General features: G+C 42.1%; 1 protein-coding gene and 1 long non-coding RNA gene across 2 annotated transcripts in view; both read right to left on the bottom strand.

The window, feature by feature from the left end:
- The window catches only part of C18H1orf87 (chromosome 18 C1orf87 homolog), a 61,275-nt gene extending 50,820 nt beyond the window's left edge, over positions 1-10,455 (bottom strand). Inside the window, 2 exon segments of the mRNA XM_046645409.1 lie at positions 5,201-5,435; positions 10,313-10,455. Coding sequence (XP_046501365.1) covers positions 5,201-5,435; positions 10,313-10,455 — 378 coding nt within the window.
- LOC124229776 (uncharacterized) overlaps positions 5,423-22,164 on the bottom strand; it is a 17,750-nt gene continuing 1,008 nt past the window's right edge. The window contains exons 2-3 of the long non-coding RNA XR_006885987.1: positions 8,888-9,005; positions 5,423-5,544 (exon numbers count right to left, since the gene is read on the bottom strand). This is a non-coding gene — a long non-coding RNA (uncharacterized LOC124229776). The remainder of the gene's footprint in view (positions 5,545-8,887; positions 9,006-22,164) is intronic.

Raw genomic sequence — 22,164 nt, forward strand, 5'->3', positions numbered from 1 at the left:
AAAACGGACACTAGTGATGGGAATACAACCATGAGAAAGAGGCATGTGAAAAGTTTAATAGGACTTTTTAAGAAATGTAGAATTGAAAAAAAGTAATATTTCCAAATGTATATACATAAAATGTTATTTCGATATATGCTTTAAATAAACTAATACAATAAATATTAGAATTAATAACGACTATTATATTTATATTTGTAAAAGTTTATATTTTATTTGAAATTTAACTTTTAGTTACAGAAAACTTCAAATGTAGGCACATGTAGCAAGAATAGTAGAATGAAACTCCATATACGCATCACTGAGCTGCAGGACCAGCTGACGTTCTTACTTTATTTACACCCACATGACCCACCACTGGAAATGAAGTGAGCCCCAGACAGTGTACCATTTCATCCACATTTGTTCAGCATTTATCTGTAAAGCAGTAGTTTTCAAAGTGTGGTGCTTGGGCCAAAACCCTCATATCACCTGGAAACTTGTTAGAAATGTGAATTTTTCAGACCCACCCAGACATACTGAATGAGAATCTCTGGGGTCGGGGCCCAAGAGTCTGTGTTTTACTAACCCGTCCAGTACTTCTGATGTCCACTAAAGTTTCAGAACCACTGCCCCAAGGACAAGGACTCTTTTTAAACGTAACCACAAAAACACTATCACACTTCAAAAGTTCTTTATTCTTAACATTAATTCCTTAATATCATCAAATATCCAGGCAGTGTTCAAAATCCCCCAATTATCTAATAAATATTATTTTTATAATTTATTTATTCACAAAGGAACCAAATAAGATCCATATATTGCAATTAGTTGATCTTTCTTACGCCTTTTAACACTTCTAGTTCTTCCCACACCCTTTCTTTTTGCAGTTTTTTCCCTCACAATTTATTTGTTGATGAAACTGTTGTGCGTCCTATAGTTTTCCAAAGTCTGGATGTTGTTGCTTGCATCCCTTGCAGGTTTAACAAACCTGACATATATTTCCTGTAAAACAATGGTTAGATCTAGAATTTTGATCACGTTCAACTTCAATCGATTTCGAGAGGATTTTTTCATCCGTGGTGGCCTTTTCCATGGAAACAACCACTGCTGGGCTGTCTTTCTTTTTATGACACTCACAGGCACTGATATTCATTGCTTTAGCCCATTGCTCTTTCTTTGGGGTCTGGAAAACGATGATATTCTTATCCTATCATTACTTCTTATTTATTAACAGGAATACTTCTCTAAAGAGAAACTGACTCCCATGTTATCTAAGATACAGCTTGTGGAGAAAGGCAGACTGAATGAATGCTGCCTTCCTTTACTCACCAGTTTAAAAATAGTTTGTTCCCTAACCTTCCACAGCAGTGACCAAAGAGTTTGTTTTTTAAAGAATCACTATAAATGTATGAATTTAAATATATTTAATGCATGTAAATGTATTACAATTATTTTTTTTATTCATACTTAAAATGTCTCACTTTTTACTAGTGGGAGCCTTAAACTTATTGTTTTCATAGGAGCTATTTTAAATGATATCCTGAGTCTTTCTTTGACAAGACTTGGGAGGTCTTGGTATCTTCGTTGCTTTTGGTGTAACTGGACGCTCCAGGCTTAAAGTTAGAATCAGCGTTTGGAATTTACTGAACACAATGCAGGTGCCAGAGTCAAATCTACAGTCTTGAGCCAAGCCTAGGGAAGTCCAAGTGAAATGAGTAAATGCTGTCTTGGCTCACACTTGCAGATGTGAATATAAATGATTACTGATACCAACCACTCAGTGCTGGGGTGATTTGTCACACAGCAGTATCATTACAATAGCTGACCAATACAGAGAGGGAAGCAGAGAAAAGGAAAGCCAGCTCGAAGATAATTAAAATCTCCCTGCTGAGGTATAATGGTGGTCTGAATAATATTACGGCAGAGCAAACAGAAGTAAGAGGTCATTTTTGAAGGACATAGAAGAGGTAGAATTCAAAGGTCTCAGTGGTGAGTTGTATATCACAGTTGGGGAGAGAGAGGAGGAAAGCACGGTGGCACAGCTGGGAGAGTTGTGGGACCGTTCTGCGAGGCACAGAGCACAGGAGGAGGAGCAGGAGCAAAGATTCTGCCTCCAATAGGTTGGATCTGAGCTGCCAATGCACAGCCCAGTCAAAATGTCCTTGACATCTGCCTTCATCTATAAATGAGGGTAGCATCACGTGCCCTACCTACCTCATGGGGGGTCGTGGAGAGCAAGCAAGATAAAACACACAAAAGGGCTTTGAAAAGAGCATACTACCAATCAACTGTGGTGGTTATTAGAATTAAGGCACTGACACTTTCATTTTCATGCTGCCAGATGTAAAAAGCACACTGTAATTTTGTTTTTGAAACTGTGCTGCTGAGTTTGTTGCTAGTCGCACATTCTTCTCCATTTTCTGAGAGAAGACAGAGCTGATGCTTCTGAGGAACAACATAAACAACAGACATATTTTTCAAAGACATGCAAGGAGCAGAATTTGGAGACAAGGGACTCTAGGCAGGCGGCACCTGTGAGGCTCTGGACTGTCATGTAAGCTTTCTGGGCCTCTCAGTCTTCATGCGTGAAATGAAGGTTTGTATTTGTTGATTTCTAAGGTAGTTTACTGTTCTCACATACATGAAACGATGGGTTCTCTCGACATTTTCAGCTTTACCTACCTCCTGCAACAATACTCTTCCAACCTGATCTGTAGTTTAGCAAAGCGCCTCCCACTCTCCCCTCCTCAGTCTTCATCAGCAGCTTCTCTTTTGCAGCAAGATCAGCTGGTCCAAATTGCCTGTTAGGTCCCACCAGGAAAGCTTATTTCCGTCCATGTGTGAGGGGTGAGAATCTCGAAGGAGTTCGGGTTGCCGCTCTTGCTGCGGCAGGATTCCATTTACCGCTTAGTCAAGGCGGTAATGAGAGTCTCGGTACCAGGCAACCGTAGCTGCCATCTGGCAGGCCAGCACCATACATTCGGCAGACAGAACCAATTAGTCAGGCCCCACACCTTCCACGAGGCCCTGCTGTGTTGGTGGCTGGGTGTCAGCCCTGCTGAGCTTCCCACAAGAAAGCTCATTGAGTTCTGGGAGGGAGGCACAAGTCATCTCCCTCTGGCACCACAGAGCTAGCAAAGAATTCAGCTCACGGAGGTCCAAGAACAGCTTACCAGTGAACATTCTGCCCACTACATCAGCTGATGGAGAATCTACGCCAGGAACGGGCAGCTTGATGTGGTCAGGGGAATGTCAAGGAACAAATTTCCGTTTATAGGAGAAAAACTAGAAAAGACATAAATGCCATCAATAAGGGATTAGTTAAATGAGTCATGTTATATCCGTATAAGGAAAGAATATAGTTTGGTGACTAAGGACCTAGAACCTGGGCTTCAATTGTGGTTCTGCCACTTCTCAGCTTTATGACCTAGGCAAGGACTTGATGTCTTTGCTGTTTATTCTTCCCTCTATGGACTGAAGATAGTAACAGTTCCTACTTCGCTGGGTGCTTGGGAGGAATCAGTTAACATGTGTACAGAACTTAGAGTAGTGCCTGGCACGTAGTAATGCCATCACGTGTCAGTTCTGAGTGTGACGCTCACAGCCATTAAAGATGAGCTTAGGACGGACTTTCTGAAGCCCTGGGAGAATTCTTGATGTGAAGTGAATTGAGTAGGATAACAAAGAGAATATACATAATGACTCTCATTCTATATCTATGCATGGAGGAAAGAAGAGAAAAAAATATACCACTATTTTTCCTTGGTTGAGTTTTATTTTCTTTGTATTTATAGTCTCTTCCATTTCCCAAAATTTTTACATGAATATGTAATATTTTACAATTAAAAAGATCAACACAAATTTTAAGAAGAAAACCTGGGTAAACACCTTGTCTTGCACACCTATGAGTCACTTTAACTTTTCTGAGCCTCAGTTTTATTGTCTACTCCATAGTGATAGAAATAATGCTGGCGCCTACCTCACAGGGTTAGTCCAAAGGAGCGAATGACAACATTTACCCGGAAGCCATCAGTGAATAATAAAGCGTTTTACACCTATTGTTATTACCAAGATGTTATTACCAAGATCATCCTTGGGGAGTAACAACAAAAAATAAGTTAATGCCAGAGTCAAAATTGGGTCAAAACTCAGAAGTCTTTAGGAGTTCATAATAGATTATTTCATGCTTGCAGATGCACTAAGTCCTGTTCCAACCAGGCCCTAAATTCAAGGTCTTGTTACGGAAAAGCTGAAAGAACACACATTAACTGGGGATCAGGAAAGGCTGTGCCACAGACACTTGGGGAAGTCACTTTTATTCTGGACCCTGGTGTTCAAATGAAACCTGCAGAATGGCCTGAAGTCTGTTAACCACCCAAATTAGGATCTTTGCAGAGTTCTTACAAGCAAAGACCACAATCCATAGGCTTTTATTTTCTCATAGAAGTAAAGACTAGGTAGTATCTGAGTGATTTTGAAATGGCTACTAAAATTGTAAACTAAAAATAATTATGCTGGTGTTTACTGCAGAATCTAATTCAGTATTCCTCTAAAATATCTGTCTGTCACTTAATGCTTGGCAGCGCTGCAAAATTCCTATGCTATGTATCTGTTTAACTGCAATTTCAGCAAATTCTGGAAATGGCACTTTGTTATCAAAGAATCATTAGTTTTGTCTTGATTTGGATCCAGTTTTCAATTGCTGCTATTCTTGCTTTTTAATTAAAAATTACTAATCATTTAGATTCATCATAATCAAGTTAGCTTGTTGTGGGTTGTTTGGTCGTTTCTTGACAGAGCGCAGTGATACATATTTCTGTCAAGGTAATTTCGGCCTGATAATTTTTTGATATCTAGATATGGCGGCATTGTACTTTGAAAATAAATGATCTCCTCCTGTAATGTTAAAGCAGACAGACCCCCCACGTCCCACATACCCCATGTTTGCACGTACAGCAACACATCACTGTGTGACTGTGACTAAGTGAGCCACAGACAGAGCAGGTCGACCAACTCAATCGGTGGTCAGCAAAGACGCAACATACAAAAGACCTCAAAGTTTATTTTCAGATTGAAAAATAATTGATTCTAATTCTATCTTATGCATAATACATTAATTACCAACAGCACAAGTGTGTGTTGGTGTGAATCTGTGTTTCCAACCTAACTGAATTTTCCTAGTCAATTCCCAAGAAAAATTCAGGTATTTGTCACTCACTTTGCCATCCAGAAATCTGCCACTGAGTGCTCCTGTCAAGAGTTTCTGGTTGTTCTCTGGTTTCTGGTTCTTCTCCGAGTGCTTGCTCTCTTCCACATCAGCTGGGTTGTGATCGGCCTGATGATCAGTGGGATTAGTAGAAGCTGAGGGGTCTCTGCTCACCTGCCCTGCATCACGAGTCACGGACTTCTGGAGCGCTGTTTGAGTTGCTGCCTTCAAGTTCTCATACTCCTCGCTGTGAAGACAGAGTTTCACACGTTGTTACTCCCAGTGCCGACTCTGCATGCAATATGCTGGCCTAAGAAACGGAAGGTATTTGTCTGGCAGTGTGCACAGCAGTAACTCTGTGTGATGGATGGAGACACAAACGTTGATTATTTACCTACCGGTCGTTTACTGTAGAGAGACCATGTTATCATCTTCTCAGGCTTTATCATCCCGACCCTCTTCCTCATCCTCATATAGGTCATCTATTTGTCTGCTCCAAACCCTCAGTGTAAGCAACAGCAGAGTCAGAAGTCGACCCAGAAGCTTATCGCACGCCTTACTTACAAGTCTAACAGCTACTCCAGTGTTTGCAACCAGAAAAGGGAGAAAGTCAACACGGTCGGCCAGCTCCAGCTCTGCCCTCGTCTACTCAACTGCCCCCTGCAGGCTTTCTGTCCTCTCAGTAGTCCCTCATTTAAGTTTAATATTAAACAGGGAAAAGAAAATGAGAAAAAACTGTGGGAATGATTCAAAGAAATGCAAACAATAAACAAAACTTTAAAAATTATTCAACCTTATTTAATAAGTGAAGACTTACAAGTCAAAACAATTACAAGGTACCATTTTAAATGTGGAAAACTTTATTGAAAATAGGAAACAAATGCTAATGGCCACATAAAAGGATATAATTAATATCGTGGGTGGCCTGACGAAACATATTGAGTCAGGAAGTTGAAACACTTTAAGCTAGCAAATCAATTTTTAAGAATGTCTATTATGGGGAAAAGTGCAGAAAATGAAAAATTAAAAACTCTAAATATTTAATAATAAGTAGATATGTTGAATATTTCATTTTATGTTCATAAGATAGAATGTATAGAGCCATTAAAATAGTTAGGAATAATTTTAATGACACAAGAAAATGTCCAGTTATACAAATAAGTGAGAACATAATCGCATGCATGTAATACATGTGTTTGCATGTGAGAGTCACGGTGTATCTAGAAGGAAACATACAGAAATGAACAGTAAGCACCTCTGGGGAGTAGAACTCAGGATACTATATTATATTATATCATGTTATATTTTGTAAAACTGTTATTCAAAAATATTTATATGAGAAAATATTATTTTATAATTAGGGAAAAAAATTCAAAATAACTATGCTTGGTGCCTGGAAGGCATTCTATAAATTCTAGCTGTTACTATTGATACAGTAGAAAGGATTAATTTTAAAGCACGTCATATTATCTGAGAATAAATCAATTGCTCTAATAATTATTGATTTGAAGAAGGCCAAATCATAGGCAAAGATTTGAATGTATATATACTTTTTACAGTAAGCCTCTTGGTTGTGGTAGCATGAGAAGGAAGGAAGGCCTAGGAAAGAACTCTGAGGAACGCCTACGTTTACAGAGGAAAGAAGAGCCCTGAAAAGATATTTGGAAGAAATTCTCAGTAAGGCAGAAGGGAAATCAGGATTGTGGGGTTTTGGCAGCAAAGTGAAGAGGATATTTCCAGAGAGAGGGCGTAGTCAATGGCATTAGGTCCTCCTGAGAAAGGTAAGCTCTTAAAAGCACCCGCTGAGTTAAGCCATGAGGATGTCATCAGGAATCTGGACAAGGGGAGCTTCAGTAAGGTAATAGAGGCGGATGCCAGACTGAAGGGGGTTGAGGAAAGAGAGGGGGCAAGAAGATGAAGGCAAGTATGAAGACCTTTGTGAAGAAGTTTGGCTACAAGAGGTGAGAGAGATGGGGTGGTGGCTGGAGTGAGAGGTGGGCTGTGCTGTCATCACGTGGAAAGAGAGTCTGAGCTTTAACACACTTAAATGCCAACAGAGAGGAACTACTGAACCAGAGAAGAGGAGAGGGTGTCGCTGACAACACTAGACGAACCCGGACGAAGTGAGACAGGATGCCGTTGAGAGGGCAGAGGCAGAGACGAAGCCTCAGGGTAGTGTAGCAGGGAGACGGGTGAGGATGTAGGCAAATTTATCTGTACATTTGGTGACAGGATATTGATCAACTCGCTGACAGCTTGGATTTTCTCTGATGTTACAGGGTACGGTTACCTGTTGGTTCTCAAGGGGCAAGTGATGGGGAAGAAAGTCTGAATTAAGGGCAGATGGTTTGAAATAGCTGCCACGAAGAGTGGAAGAGAGCTAACCAGAGAAAGAAGGAAGGCTGGCTGAGCGTAACTGACTGGCCAGTGAAGGCTGGAGACCACGATTTTGTGGCATCAGTCTGAGAGGGTGCCTGCTCTCCTCTACGATTGCCCAGTGGCCCTTGTGGAGATGCAGAGAAGCAGGCAGTGGGGCTCATCCAGGGTTGGGGCTTTGCCAGACAGGTGCGGCCAAATGACAATAGAGCAAGATGGGAATATTAGAAGAAGAATGTCTATTTAACAAGTAGTTCCTGCAATGAGAGAAGACATACAACACAGGCTCCTTGACCTCAAGAAATTTCATTCCATTTGGCTGTCCAAAAGTAACATAAATAATAAAGTTAAAAACTGGTACATACTTGCTTCTAGAAGTCAGACAGCTAGCTTTTGGATAGTGGTTACCTTCTAGGGGAGGCCCAGAAGGGAATGCCAAGGGGCTTCGGGGATGTCCATACTATTTTGTTTTTTGATCTTGGTGTTTTTTGCATGGGTATATCATGTTTGTGAAAACTCAGAGAAAGTATACTTAAGACGTGCACTTTTATGTGTGTATATAGATAGATAGATTTCTATAAAGTTTTCATAGAAATTGGTGTAAAATTTACATAAATTATATGAAACATACCTAATTAGCATATAAATAAACGTCAAATGAATATTGAAAAGAATAGAGCTATTTGAAGTTCATAAGAAAGAGAAATAACTATAGTCTGCAATGGTTGCAAAAATAATGGTACTACCGAGCTTTTAACTACATGACAGTCACATTATAGCCATTTACATACAGTGGTTTATTTAATATTCAGATTAACCCTATAGGGAGATGCTCAAATTATTCTTATTTTAGGATGAAAGAATTAAGGCTCAGAGAGTGCATGTGTTTTGTCCAATTCTACACAGCTTTTCAGTTGTGGAGCCAGAATTTAAACCCAAGTCTACCTGCTTGCACCTGTGTTCCTTGTGCCAGGAGTCAGGAAAGGATCCGTGGAAGCTGGGATTGTGAGAGGGATGGAAAGTCAAGGAGCAGGCAACCCAAGCAGGAGGTGTGGGATTTGAAGGGAAAATGGACAGAGAGTCAACTCCTCTGGATGAAGGCAAGGAGATGCACCCTCCTTGCTTTCAGCACCTTCAAGACACTTTTGTGGGCAGTCTCAGGGCAGAATCACCCAAGAAATATGAACTGTATCTGCCCGTCCGCTAAAACAGCCACAGTAGATATAAAACCAAAAATAACTGTTAAATCTGTTCAAAGTAAAAGCTGCTTTTTTAAAAAGACGTACATAGCACTTTAAAATTATCATGGAAATGACTGCCCACCTGAGAAATGGTGTGTGTCTGTTACCAGCACAGACAATTCATCTACACAGGTAGGCGGTTATGCTGTCCACAGGCTCGTGGTTCTTTCCTCCATCCTGTGTGCTCTCTACCTGCAGTACTGAAAATAGAAAGCTGTCATTTCCAAAGAAGGAAAAAAATGCCATCAACATCACGTTGGAAGCAAGACACAGCAAGCTTCCCGGCACATGCGCCTGCCCTCGGCCGCTGCTCGCAGGGGCGCTGTGACGAGTCTAGTGTCATCCAGGAGCCACCGGATTAGGAAGGTTCCTGTGTTGCTGGCTGACAAATAGACGAGGACAAAACTGTCCAGTGTTCCCTCTCTCGCACTGGGCTCTTCCTGCAGACCAGCCCTTCAGTACAACCCTTCACGAGAGCACAGAGTCTCAGGGTCGGAAAGGAACATTGTGAGGGCATCTAGTAGCATACTAGGCCCAGAGCAAAGTAGCGCTCCCCCACTGGCCCCACCTCCACTTAACTCCAGCTCCCCAGACCTCACACTTGATTTGGATTCCACCCCTGCCTGGAACATCAACTCTCAGATGGAGACCCAGGATACTTAGCAAAAAGGTCACCAGATGCCATCTTAAAGGTCTGCCAGCCTTGGCAGTGGCTCGATGCCACCAATTTCCAACTGTGCACCACCTAACAGGCCCCGAACACTCTGGGGAAGACAGCCCAGAGTGTGCCAGTGCAGTGAACGGGGATCTAATTTCAGTAAATGGAAGCGTGCTCTTGTTTGGAAGTAATAACAGATGATCAACACAACCAGTCTTTTCTTTTTAAAAAAGACAACAACAAAATAAAAAATAAAATGAGGAGGAGAGCACAGCTGAAAATCTCACCAAAACCCATGGGGAGCTGAGATGAAGCCTGTGCTAATGTGACATGTATTACCGTGCTGAAGTGTGAGGGTTTTCTTCTTTTCCTTTTATGCCATGGAGTCATATAAACCAATAACACCATGAGTTATTATAATAAAAATTTAGTCTTCAGAAAGATGTTAAAAGTACCTTAACTCCCAGACCTATGTTCGAATCATTTCTTTGTCATTGAGATTATACAAGCTAATGTTCTAAATGCTTATGTGTCAGCTACCCCATATAAATCCTTTCATGTTATCCTAATAATCCTGAAAAGTAGGCATTATTATCACCATTGTTCAGATGATGAAACGGATGCTCAGAGAGGCTGAGTAAATCGCCCAAGGTCACTTTGTTAGTAAGTGGAGGTCCAGGACTCACACCGGGTCTGTATGACTCACAGCATATGCTCCTTCCTCTACATTACTCCTCAGTTTTACCCCATAATATACAAACTGTCTATCTTAAACAACAGAATTTTGACTCTCTTTTAAAATGTTAATGAAAAATACCATATGTAAAGGCATCTAGTCCATCTTCTCACCTAGACATGAAGTCCTTCTGCAGAACACCTATGTGGCCACCATTCAGCTTTGGTTTGTAAACTTCCCAGGGACAAGGAATCATTGCATTCCCAAAGTTGATCCCAAGGTATCCCATTTCTTCCTTTATAACATTGAGCCACATTTTGACATCAATGAAAATAATCAGTTTATTTTTCATAACGTTTACACTACACTATGTCACAGAATAAAAATAATTTCTCAAATTAGGGACATTTATCTACAAAATTAGCAATTCCATCAGCAATTGTTCTTTGGCAGGACGTACTTTTAACATATGGGAATGATATCCCAACAGACCTGCTCTTCTGCAACCTGCTTCTCTTAGACGCAGCTCTGCAGCAGTAGATGCATTCACACCATGGATGTTTTCTTCTATCTGACGTGTCTCTGAGCTCTGCATCACCACCTTCCTAGCTGAGGTCTTAGTGGGCACCTCTACTCATGTCTTCAGACTGTGTTGTCTCCAATTCATAAAAATAATGTGAGGGCCAGCCCCACAGCCTAGTGGTTCAGTTTGGTGTGCTCTGCTTCAGAGGCCCAGGTTCAGTTCCTGGGCACAGACCTACACCACTTGTCAAGGGCCATGCTGTGGCAGTGACCCACACACAAAATAGAGGAAGATTGGCTCAGATGTTAACTCAGGGCGAATCTTCATCAGCGAAAAAACAAAAAGTGTGATAACTGAAAAGACAGAGTATGTAAAAAGAGATATGGGACCATAGAGGAATTTCACACCAAATCTGCTTAAGGTGGGTGGAAATGGCTCCATGAAGGAATTGAAATACAAAGTGGGGTTGAAAGAGAAAATAAGAGGTGGAAAAATATTCCGGAACGATGAAGGGCTTCTTCTTGAAGAACATGACAGTGATTTCTAAACTTTGATCCTCAGACCACCTAAGGGGGGTCGTAATCATGCAGGGTCTGGATCATAAAACAGATACTGGGATCACTCTGAACTCATTTAACTAGAATTTCTGAAAACAGGACAAGAAAATTTGTATTCTTAGCAAACATTTCAGGCGATTCCCATGTACACTAAATTTTGAGAAACAATAACATAGCAAATGAAAAAGGAAGTTTTTTTCCCATAATTGTGCAGAATTCACCCATAATTTCAGGCAGCAGTATAGTGGTTAAGGACATGGACCACCTGTTCCTCAGGCCTGATTTTGAACCCTAGCCCCCAACACAACTTGCTGTTTGACTTTGGTAAGTTACTTCACATCTCTGACTTTCATTTCTCATCCATGAGATTAGAAAAATAATACTTATCAAGATAGGTGTATAAAATATTTAGCACTGAGCCTGGTTGTCAGTCAGCCCTTGACAGACGTAATTCCATGTCAGTCACAAGGTAAAGCGCTGTCTCCCTCATCATGCAAGGACAGCCTGGATGCTCTTTGCTTTTGACCCCAAACCTGTCTTTATTGATAGGCAAAACTAAAGCTCAAAAGATCAAAGTTTTGTAGCACACAGGAACTGAAAAAAATCTATTTAAATAGGTAAAAAGAGAGATGGTTAACATAACCCATCCCACAACATTGTTATTTACTAAAAACAGTAAATGTAAGTTCTAGAAATCACCCACTTTGAAAAACAAAGTAGATTAATTAGTATTAAAAATCTGCTGTGATAAAGCACAATTGTTTGGAATCACTTTCCTTAATTTTACAGAAAGAAACAAAACATTTTTGCATCACAATGTCCTCAGGCAGGTCACACCCAGGAGCTCTGGGTGTGATTTCCAATCTCTGCACCAGCCTTCACAGGCTGAGTTCAAGGCCCTTTGCGCTTGCACTCTCTCCTGCGTTGCTTTCACAAGTGGAAGCAAAATGATTGTGCAACTGCCTGGCCCTTCACCAGTTATCTCAGTGCTTTAAGGCACAGTTTCTAAGCCAGGTCTCCTTTCCACACTGAGAGAAGGCAGCTCAAACAGTCCTCTTCTCTCTGTGCCCCCCAGGGTACATCCACATGATCTATGGGAGTGGGGGAGCAATAATTATCGCTATGCTATTTTGTTTAATTACGTTGAGTTAAATCGAGAGTATATACAATAAAGAGATCATGGATTTTAAAAGTGTACTATCAAAAGGAGGGAGGGATGAACAGACGAAGCACAGAAGATTTTTAGGGCTGTGAAACCACCCTGTATGACACTATAATGATTGACACATGTCATTATACATTTGTCCAAACTCATAGAACACACACCATCAAGAGTGAAGCCTAATGTGAACTATGGACTCTGGGTGATAATGCCATGTCCCCGTAGGGTCATCAGTTGTAACAGACTCACCACTCTAGTAGGGATGTTGATAACGGGGGAGGCTGTGCATGTGGCGACAGGAGGTATATGTGAAATATCTGTGCCTTCCTCTCAACTTTGCTGTGAACCTAAAACTGCTCTAAAAAAAAGTCCTAAAAAAAAATGTGCTATACAAACACAAATCTGTGCTTTCTCAAAATTGTAAGTCGTTAAACTAAATGTGGCAAGGCATTATATTATCTCTTTATAGAAATTTTTCATATATATATATATACATATACATATATACACACAGGAACTTTTGTTTTGCTTTTAAACCAAACTAGGATTATACAGTTTCATAATCTTTTAAAAATTTTCCAGTCGACAATATAATGTGGATATCTCTACACATCAATACTTATGTCTCTGCAAGAACATTTTAATATCTAAACAGTATTTCATCATATAAATATGAGAACTTATTTAACTATATTATATTTAACTATATTATAATAATGTATTACATTACTTTATTTATATAATTATATAATTAATTTATATTTTATTTATATTATTTTATTATAATTTATTATATTATTTATTATCATTATATATACTTAACTACATTACAGTACTATATTGTTGGACATTTATTGTTCCCAAATTTTTACTAATTTAAATATTGCTGTTCTGCTGAGCGTGTTTCTTTGCTCCTAGCTCCTTGCCTCCACCTCCATCCCAGGAAGCTGACCTGTGTGCACTGGTCAGCTGGTCAGCTCTCATGTCCTCTTATTCCAGCTGGCTCTGGCCAACGAGTAGCCCTGCCAGTTGGTGACTCTCTGCCTGCAAGGTTATCTAAGCTATTTGTGTCTCTTGCCCAAAGATCACTACTTCTCTCAAGGCAGCCTGAGCTACCGAAGGCTCCCTCCTCGGTGACATTCCCCACCTCTCACCTCTGAAGACTGAGGGCTGGTGACCCTCGCAGCTGCAGCCCGTGATTCCTGCACTATGCCTCACAGGTCTCCTGTTCCTGTACCAAATCCTCCTCGAGGTATCCTAATCAGAGTTATGTAATCTGGTTCCTATTGACCCCAGACTTTTATATTCTTGTATAAATTTTTGAAACCAAACCATTATATCCACCCATAATTATTTCCACAGACTTGATCCATAGATGGAGATTTTATGCCACAGCACGTGCCCTTCTTTTTCTTTTTTTCTTACAGGGGAAGATTCGCCCTAAGCTAACATCTGTTGCCAACCTTCCTCTGTTTTTTCTTCCTTTCACCCTGGCAAAGCCCCAGTACATAGTTGTATGTAGCTGTAAGTTCTTCTGGTTCTTCTGTGTGAGCCACGGTCACAGCACAGCTACTGACAGACGAGTGGTGTGGTTCCGTGCCCAGGAACCGAACCCGGGCTGCTGAAGCGGAGCATGCTGGACTGTAACCACTAGGCCATCAGGGCTGGCTCAGCACATGCACTTTTAGGGCTTTTGATAAGTATACTTAAAATCATTGCATATGAATTCTCTTTTTTTCTAAATCCTCCTCACCCCTGTTATTTCCATTATAAAACATTTCCAATTTGGTAGAAAAGACTCTCTTATTGCTGTTTAAATTGCTTTCATTACCACTGAGGTTGAACTCCCCATCCCCACATAGCCAGTGTTCATTTCTATTTCTTCTCTCATGAATTGCCTGTCTAGATCTTTTGTCAATTTTTGAAACTGGGCTGCTCATCTCTTTACTATTGATTTATAAGAGCTCTTTATACATTAAGAGGATTAATTTTTTCCCTGTCGTATAAGTTGTAAATAGTGTTTTGTTTTCTGCCTTTTACTTTTTATTATATTTTTTGAAAGACAGAATTGTGAGTGGTAAAGTAAAAACATTTACCTCCTGGTCTCAATATTTAGGACCAGCGGGCACCCATTTTTAGAGCATCAGTCTGGAGCTCGCTCACATGATGCCACGCTCTCTTCCTTAAAGCTTCGTGCCACATCTTGTGCTACAGGCATGTGTGCAGAACAGTGTTTCATGGTTCTTTATACTCCTCACAGTGCCCGTCATCATCATATCAATAAACCCACTGTCCAAGATTAATAAAGGAACAACCTAATGCAGTGGAAAGGGCGTGATGCTAGCACATTACTTCATCACTTTGAACCTGTGAAAATGGAGATAATAGTTGTTTTCCAGCATCATTATGTTTTAAGGAGAGGTTGAGTTCATGGATATTAAGATATTATGTAGATTATATAGCAAGAAAAGCAATAAACAAGATAAAGTATTATGATTAGTTATTTTTTAAAAAAATGGATAAGTAGGGCAGTTGAATTTTTAAATCATGGTTTATCTGGGTTTAAAATAGGGACTATCACTGGTCATTGCTATCGCCTCCTGCCCAGATCACCATTATGACTCCCTAACAGTCTCTCTCTTTTCACTCATGTCTTTCCAAGTCTATCCTCCACACAGTGGCCAGAATCATCTTTCAGAAAGCATAAATTTGATTATACCCCCTGCTGCTCTCAATTTTCCAGCAGCTTCCATTCTACGTAGAACAAACCCAAAGTTGCTACCATGGCCAACACAGCCTGAAATTGGAGCCTGCTGGCCTCTCTGACCCCATTTCTCCCCTTTGTTCACGCAGCTTCACCAATGCCAACTTCCTCGCTCCTCCTTCAACACACCAAGAGGCTTTACATCGGCTGTTCCCTCCGCCCAGAGTGCTTTCCTCAGATGTTCACACAGTTTACTCTCTGTGGAGGCACAAGGATGGCACACTTGTGGTCGCTTGGTGTAGGCTGGACCTCATGGACAGGAAGCAACAGCTACACAGCTGCCCTCATCTCTGGGCACTGTGTTCCCAGAACGGGATGCTGTCCCACTTTTTACGAAACAAGCATGAGGTTGTACAAAAAGTTCTGCTTGGGCTCCAGGTGGTCGGCTTAGGTGCCTTCTGTTTGTAGCAGTTGCTGGGAAAGTCAGAAGCCCAGTATCTGGAGAACTCGGGCCCACTGGAAGGTGCGGCTCTTCTTCTGGGGCAGGAGAGGGAGGAAGAAACTACTAGCTTTACAGACAGTTGAAATCTGGTGACCAGGTCCCCAGGGACGGAGTCTGAGCCAGTCTTGGCCGGCTCACTGCTAGCTAACCATGCACAGTTCTGGCTACTTGTCTCCAAGCAGTCTTAGCCCAAACATCACGTGCTCAGAGAGGCCTTCTGGGGACACCCCTTGTGACTCGATGTAACCTTATCACCCTCCTCTCTGTTTGATCCTTGCACTATCCTCACTTGAACGTCCTCGTTTATCTGTTTGTTGTGTGTCTCCCATCACCAGAATGTTAGGTGCACTGGTGTAGCCCCGAGGCTTGGCACTCAGTAGGCGCTCAATTACTGTTTGTGGAAAGGATTTTGATGGAATTTCAGATTTGTGTTAATTTCTAAAACTGTTGATATTAACAGTTTAAAAAAGTTCAAGACAAGTCAACAAGAATGTATTAATATGAAAGGTTTTGAGGAATTAATAAATGACAGAATATGGGCTGCAGGAAAGTCACACGGGAAAATGTTAGAACTTTATATTTCTTGGCTATAAATGTCAATGTGCATTTTTACAAATATTTGCTACCCTTTCCCATAAAAACTTGCAGTCAGCGTCCCTTGAGCTTAAAAATGCTGTTCCACCAGTGATGTAACCATGGAAGAAGCGCTTTGGGTCAGTGATTCTCAGCATTGAAAGCAACTATAGAGGCCAACTTTGTTCACAAGAAGCACCTCTACTCATAGGAGTTTCTTGAAATGGACTCAATTCTTCTTCTATTTAATAGCTCAATCCCTGGATTCTATAAATGTTCCCCTAGGCCACATTTCACAGCTTGGATCTTCTTTATAGCCATACTTTTAGTGCCCAAACCTTTATTGTGCGAGGATCTCTCCTAAAATGTGGCACCCAGAGTGCAGCTCAGTGCTGCATAGGTGACATGTCCAGTTCTGAGGACAGTGGGCCTCCCATGTCTCTTTATCTGGACTCCCTGGGCTCATGTGGAGCTCAGACACAAGTGTAAGAGGAAACATTCCTTTTCATCTTGTACTTTAATCTCTACTACCACCACACACCGGCCACCAAATGTGGGGGTGTTTCTCTCCACCAAGCAATTCTCCAACACCACCTGGGTGTCCAACAATTCAATTCAGTTCTGACACTATCTACCTGGAGTTAGCACAACCCCACAGGTTAAGGGCTCAGTCCCATAAGACTGCCCCACTCCCTTCAGGTGTGAAAGTTCAGGTTATCTGTGCTTCTGGACCAGCTGGCTATAACTCAACGTTCCATGGCCCCTCATTGGGTTTGATTAATTTGCTAGAGCAGCTCACAGAATTCAGGAAAACAGTTTACTTAATAGGTTACTCATTTATTATAAAAGGATATAGCTCAGGAACAGCCAAATGGAAGAGATGTGTAGGCAAGCTATGTGGGAAGGGCACAGAGATTCCTTGCCCTCTCTGGGTGCACCATCCTCCCATCATACAGACATGTTCAGCAACCTGGAAGCTCTCTGAACCCCATACTTTTGAGATTTTTATGGAGGTTTCACATAGGCATTCTCATCACTAACTCAATCTCCAACCCATATTCCCTTCCCTGAGGATGGGGGTGGGGCTGAAAACTCTAAGCCTTTAATCATGGCTTGGTCTTTCTGGTGACCAGTGTCCAGCCTGAAGCCATCCAGGAGCCCACTGAGAGTGTCCTCCTTGAGACAAATGACATCCCATCACCCAGGAAATTCCAAGGACTTGGGAGCTCTGTGCCAGGAAAGGGCTCAGAGGCTCACATTAGAACAAAAGATGCTCCCAGTGCTCTTATCTCTCAGGAAACTGCAGGGGTGTCAGGAGCTCCATGCAGGTACTGGGAGCAGACAACAATATATATAGATATATTTTCAATCATTTCGTAACAAGTAAAACCTAAACATTTATTCCATATAGTCATTCATTTATAGTCCTATCTAAAGAAAGACTCTGCATATCCCTCTGCTGATTCCATCTTGTTGGTTTTAGCTCATTTTCCTGCCAAGGCTCCCCAATCTACTACCTAGATGTTCACTGAAGGGATTTGTCTGTCTTCCTTCAGTTATGGATTAAAACATGTTGACTGAGAACAGGGTTACACACAAATCCTCTCAACTCCACACCTCCAACACATGTTTACATCCACTGCTCAGTCACCACCACGTTGGTACATGACCCATCCTAATACCATTCAGTCCAGAATTCTCTGCCTCGTTTCAAGACTTCATGAGAAAAATGTGCCTAATGACTTATTGAAACCAACAAACAATATGTCTTCATCATTCCCTTCACTCGACTGCAGTTACCTCACTAATAGAGAAATGGGACCAGTTTGGCATTATTTGTTTTTAGTTAACATGTACCAACCCTTAGTGATCATCATTTCTGCTTTTTGTTTCATAACTAATATATTTAATTCTTTGGCCTTCAATTTTGCCAGAGATTGTTGACAAGCATCAAGTTCTGTGGTTTTATTACCCACTTTTTTCTCCCTTTAGAAAATGAGAATATTTGTCTCCTGTCACTTGTCATATCTTCTTCTCAATGAGCTATTGAGAATCCCTCAGGAGGGTTCCATAGGAACATCTGCACGGTTTTCCAGCAAAAGGCACCTTGAGACTTGGGTTTAAAGTAAATATTTTCTAGATCCTTACTTTCTCTGCATCAATGGTGCTCTAATTAATTTATTCGGCTTTCAACACGTGCAAGACTTCATACTCAGTGCTGAGGGTACAATGTTGCACCTAGAATTTACAGTGAAATGGGGAGACAGGAATGCATAGGAAGTCTTCGTACAGTGCGGCAATCCCTAAGGGTGCTGTGGGAACCCACGGGGGCACAGGCAGACCTGGGGCTGGTGGTGGCGGCACCTGGTTAATTTGCACTTTAGAAAGATGACGCTGCCCGTACGTGAGAATTGGATTTCTCAAACTGAAAGGTGGCATAGGAACCAGATAACGTGCAGATTCTGACTCAATATGCCTGGAGACGGGCCTGAAGTTCTGCATTTCCGACAAGCTCCAGGTGGTCCAGGACTACACTTTGAGGAGCAAGGCTTTAGAGAGTGGACTGGAGAACACAAGGCTCAGAGGTGGGGAGTGGGGTTGGGAGGCTGGTGCAGTGACAAGAAGGAAGGTGATGGCAGCACAAACTGGGGCACTAGCTTCCCTCTCTGAGTCTGCAAACAGATCTCTTTCCTGAAAAATACGCATATTCCATAGGTATTGAGTATTCTCCCTTCATCTGTCGATAACTGTATAGGCTGAGTTAGGGGAAGAGGAGGGAGCTTGACCCCAGTCTTGGTTCTTAATAACTGGCCTCCTTTAAGCCCACACAGGCCTCAGTTGTCTCATCTCATGCGTAAGATAGCAGGCTGGCTGTTATGGCTGAATTGTGTCCCCCTGAACTTAGCATGTTGAAGTCCTAACCCCCAGCACCTCAGAATGCGACGTTATTTGGAAATAGGGTGACTGCAGATATAATTAGTTAAGATGAGGTCGTGCTGAGTAGGATGGACCCCTGATCTAATTGTCTGGTGTCCTTATAAAAAGGGGGATTTGCACACGGACACCCATGCAGGGACACTGCCATGCAAAGCTTAACTTTATGCTGCCACAAACAAGGAACTGCCAGAAGGAAGGAGGGAGAGCGGGAGAGAAAGACCCTTCGCGGGCACCTTCTGAGGAGGGAGCACAGGTCTCGATCTCCGACTTCCAGCCTCCAGAACTGTAAGGCAAGGAATTGCTATTGGTCCAATCGTCCAGTTTGCTGTTCTTTGAGACAGTGGCCCTAGCAAACTAACATACCGGTTTATCCCGAAGATCACTCTCCAGTCTGACACAGTATTCAATCTTCTCCACACACCCCACAGGAAGTCCGAGCTGAATGTCGTTACACAGCAAGATTCCTCTTTTTCCAACCATTATCCATTAATTTGTGATTTTTATTTTTAATTCAGATCTTCCTTTTAGAGATTTCTTCCTTTTTTGGCTTTTACTTATATTTCTTATGCCTATTTACCAGTAAATGGGCTCAATGGATTCAATCCAAAGAAAATACCTTCTTGAGAACCCAGCTGACAGGCGTAGACAAGGAGCTGACTGAAACGCTCTGGGGCCAGATTGTCAGGCATGCATGGCAGGACAGTGCTGAGTCTGTGGCCACCTCAGTAGAAGAAGCCTTTGAGAATTATTTATGTTTGAACCATACAGGAGCATTTTGGCAAAGCATGGTAGTTGCCCTGTGTCATTCAAGCAACAGTAACCTCAAGCCCGTAGAAAACAGAAGCAACCTGCCAACATAAAACAGTTGTTTTTTCACAGTGTCATAGGAAAAACAAAGCTGTGTCTTTTATTTCATAATTCATGTGACTGATTTAATGTCATCTTTTATTTCCTGGATTCTGAGGTTTAAAGAGTAAAGAGGGGAAAAAGGCACCTCCTTACAAGACACAGGAAACTTTTCCCTCCTTAAAAGCACAGGATGCTTCCCCTACACACTTTTTTAGGAACTTTTAGACTCTGATTTCCCTGGCAAAAGGAAGGGGTTGGGATATAAGGGACTGAGCAACACGCTCAGAGAGGGGTGGAATTAGTCGGAGAGACACATCGTCTTCCTGGGAAGAGGAGAACTAGGCGGAGTTTCCGAACGGATCTTAGTGGCTTCTCATGACAGTGACCAGGGCCTGACATGGGATCTCGCAATAGTCGCTTATCACAGCATCTTAGCTCCTCATCTACAAAACACAGACAACCTACCTCCTGGCATAGAAGGTAAAAGGATCAGCAAGTATTCCATGGAAAGGGATTTGACTTTCCGACAACGTCCTGTATTCGTGGAAAGATGCACTCTAACAGCAGCAGAGCTATTTGAGAAGCACGTTGAGTGTCCTACCAGGCACGGGAAAGGTGTTTTGCCTACTGCTTTTCCTTTGATCCTCACAACAACCCCGTTAGATGCATGTCTTTTATGCCCACTTGATAGATGTGGAATCTGAGGCCAGAGATGTTAATAAACTTTCTCAGTGTCAAAAGACCAGGAAGGCACAGAGCCAGGATTCAAACTCACATCTCTCAGCCATGTAGCGATCCCAAATGAGTGACCCAGGGTCTGCAAAGCCCAGCTCCTGTGTGGCAGCCAACGTCACTGGCTGGTTGTAGCACTCACTTTGGAACCTCCTGGGGCCGACACTACTGATGGCCAGGAGGTCAAAGTGATTTGCCCATAGAAGGCTGTGCTCCAGAACCTGGTCCTGATGGCCTCACCTTCAGAGATCCTGATTTGATAGGTCTTGGGTTAGACCGCAAATCTTTCCTTTTAAGGACTCTCCAGGTGGCATCCACTGCTTTCTGCCCTCATGTCCAGTGTGGCCTGATCTCCTTTGTTTGTCTGTCTACCTGGGCTGTGTGTTTCTGAAATAGAGGAAAGCACCTAGGAAATCATTTTAAGAGGGAAAGGCAAATATCGACTCGTTGCTAGTTACGGGATGTCTACTAGATGAAAAGCAGCTCTAGTACCTTCTTTTTCTTTCGTGAACCACCTCAACTCTGGAAGGGAGAGCCAGTCGCACCCTTCTGTGACACACATTAGTGAATTTTAGAGATATACGAATGTCCTCCCCTGAATGTGACTGATGAGCTTGGAAGGAAGAAAGATCTGCAGTCCCGCTCTGAGAAGCCTCTGACTGGAGGAGCACTGGATACGAACAAAGTAGGTAAGAATCTTAGCTATGATCAGTCACCAGTCCTACTCCTTTAATTCACAACAAATTGTCTAACAACCTTCCTTCCTCCCTCTCCAAAAGTTCTGACACGTGGTAGATTACAAACCCGATGAGGAGAAGCAGCAACACTCCACTAAGGCTTATAAACGTCGCAATGCTTACTTTTCCCATCTATTTGGGAAATCAGCCCAAGTTATTCAAGAGAGAATGGGGAACTGTAAAGATGAAAAATATCAGGAAAACAGTGCATATGGAAGTTATCAAGACCCTTTTACTTCTACTGTTACATCTTAATGACTTAATTTTCCACGGATGACATTTTCAAAATGTAAATTTCTAGATTAAAAAAACCCCAAAACTTCATTATCATCCAAGCAAAATAGATATTTTTCAAATAGCGAAGTTACGTCTTTGGCTTCTCCGCAAGGTATCGAAAGTGTTTACTTCTGATGATTTTCACCACCACCTCAGGCATTGAGTCTGGCACACGGGGTGTCTTCCAAACTGAATACGCGATTCTCCTAAAAGCTTCTTCAAACCTTGAGGGGGACAAGAAGGAGGCCTCTCCTCTCAGTGGGCAGCTGCAGCATCCTTGCCAACAGCAACAACGACAATATGGCAAGACCAGGCACTTTCCTACAGTGCGGCTCCCTGAACAGCCACTGCAGCGGAGCGACGGCTCCATCGCCGCCTTCGTCTTACGTTGAGGGAGCAGGCATAACATAGCTGAGCAACCTACTCCATTCCACACAACCAGAAACTTACTCCATTCCACACAACCAGAAACT

The sequence above is a fragment of the Equus quagga genome, chromosome 18 (assembly GCF_021613505.1).
Source record: "Equus quagga isolate Etosha38 chromosome 18, UCLA_HA_Equagga_1.0, whole genome shotgun sequence".
In the NCBI taxonomy this organism is placed as follows: Eukaryota; Metazoa; Chordata; class Mammalia; order Perissodactyla; family Equidae; genus Equus; species Equus quagga.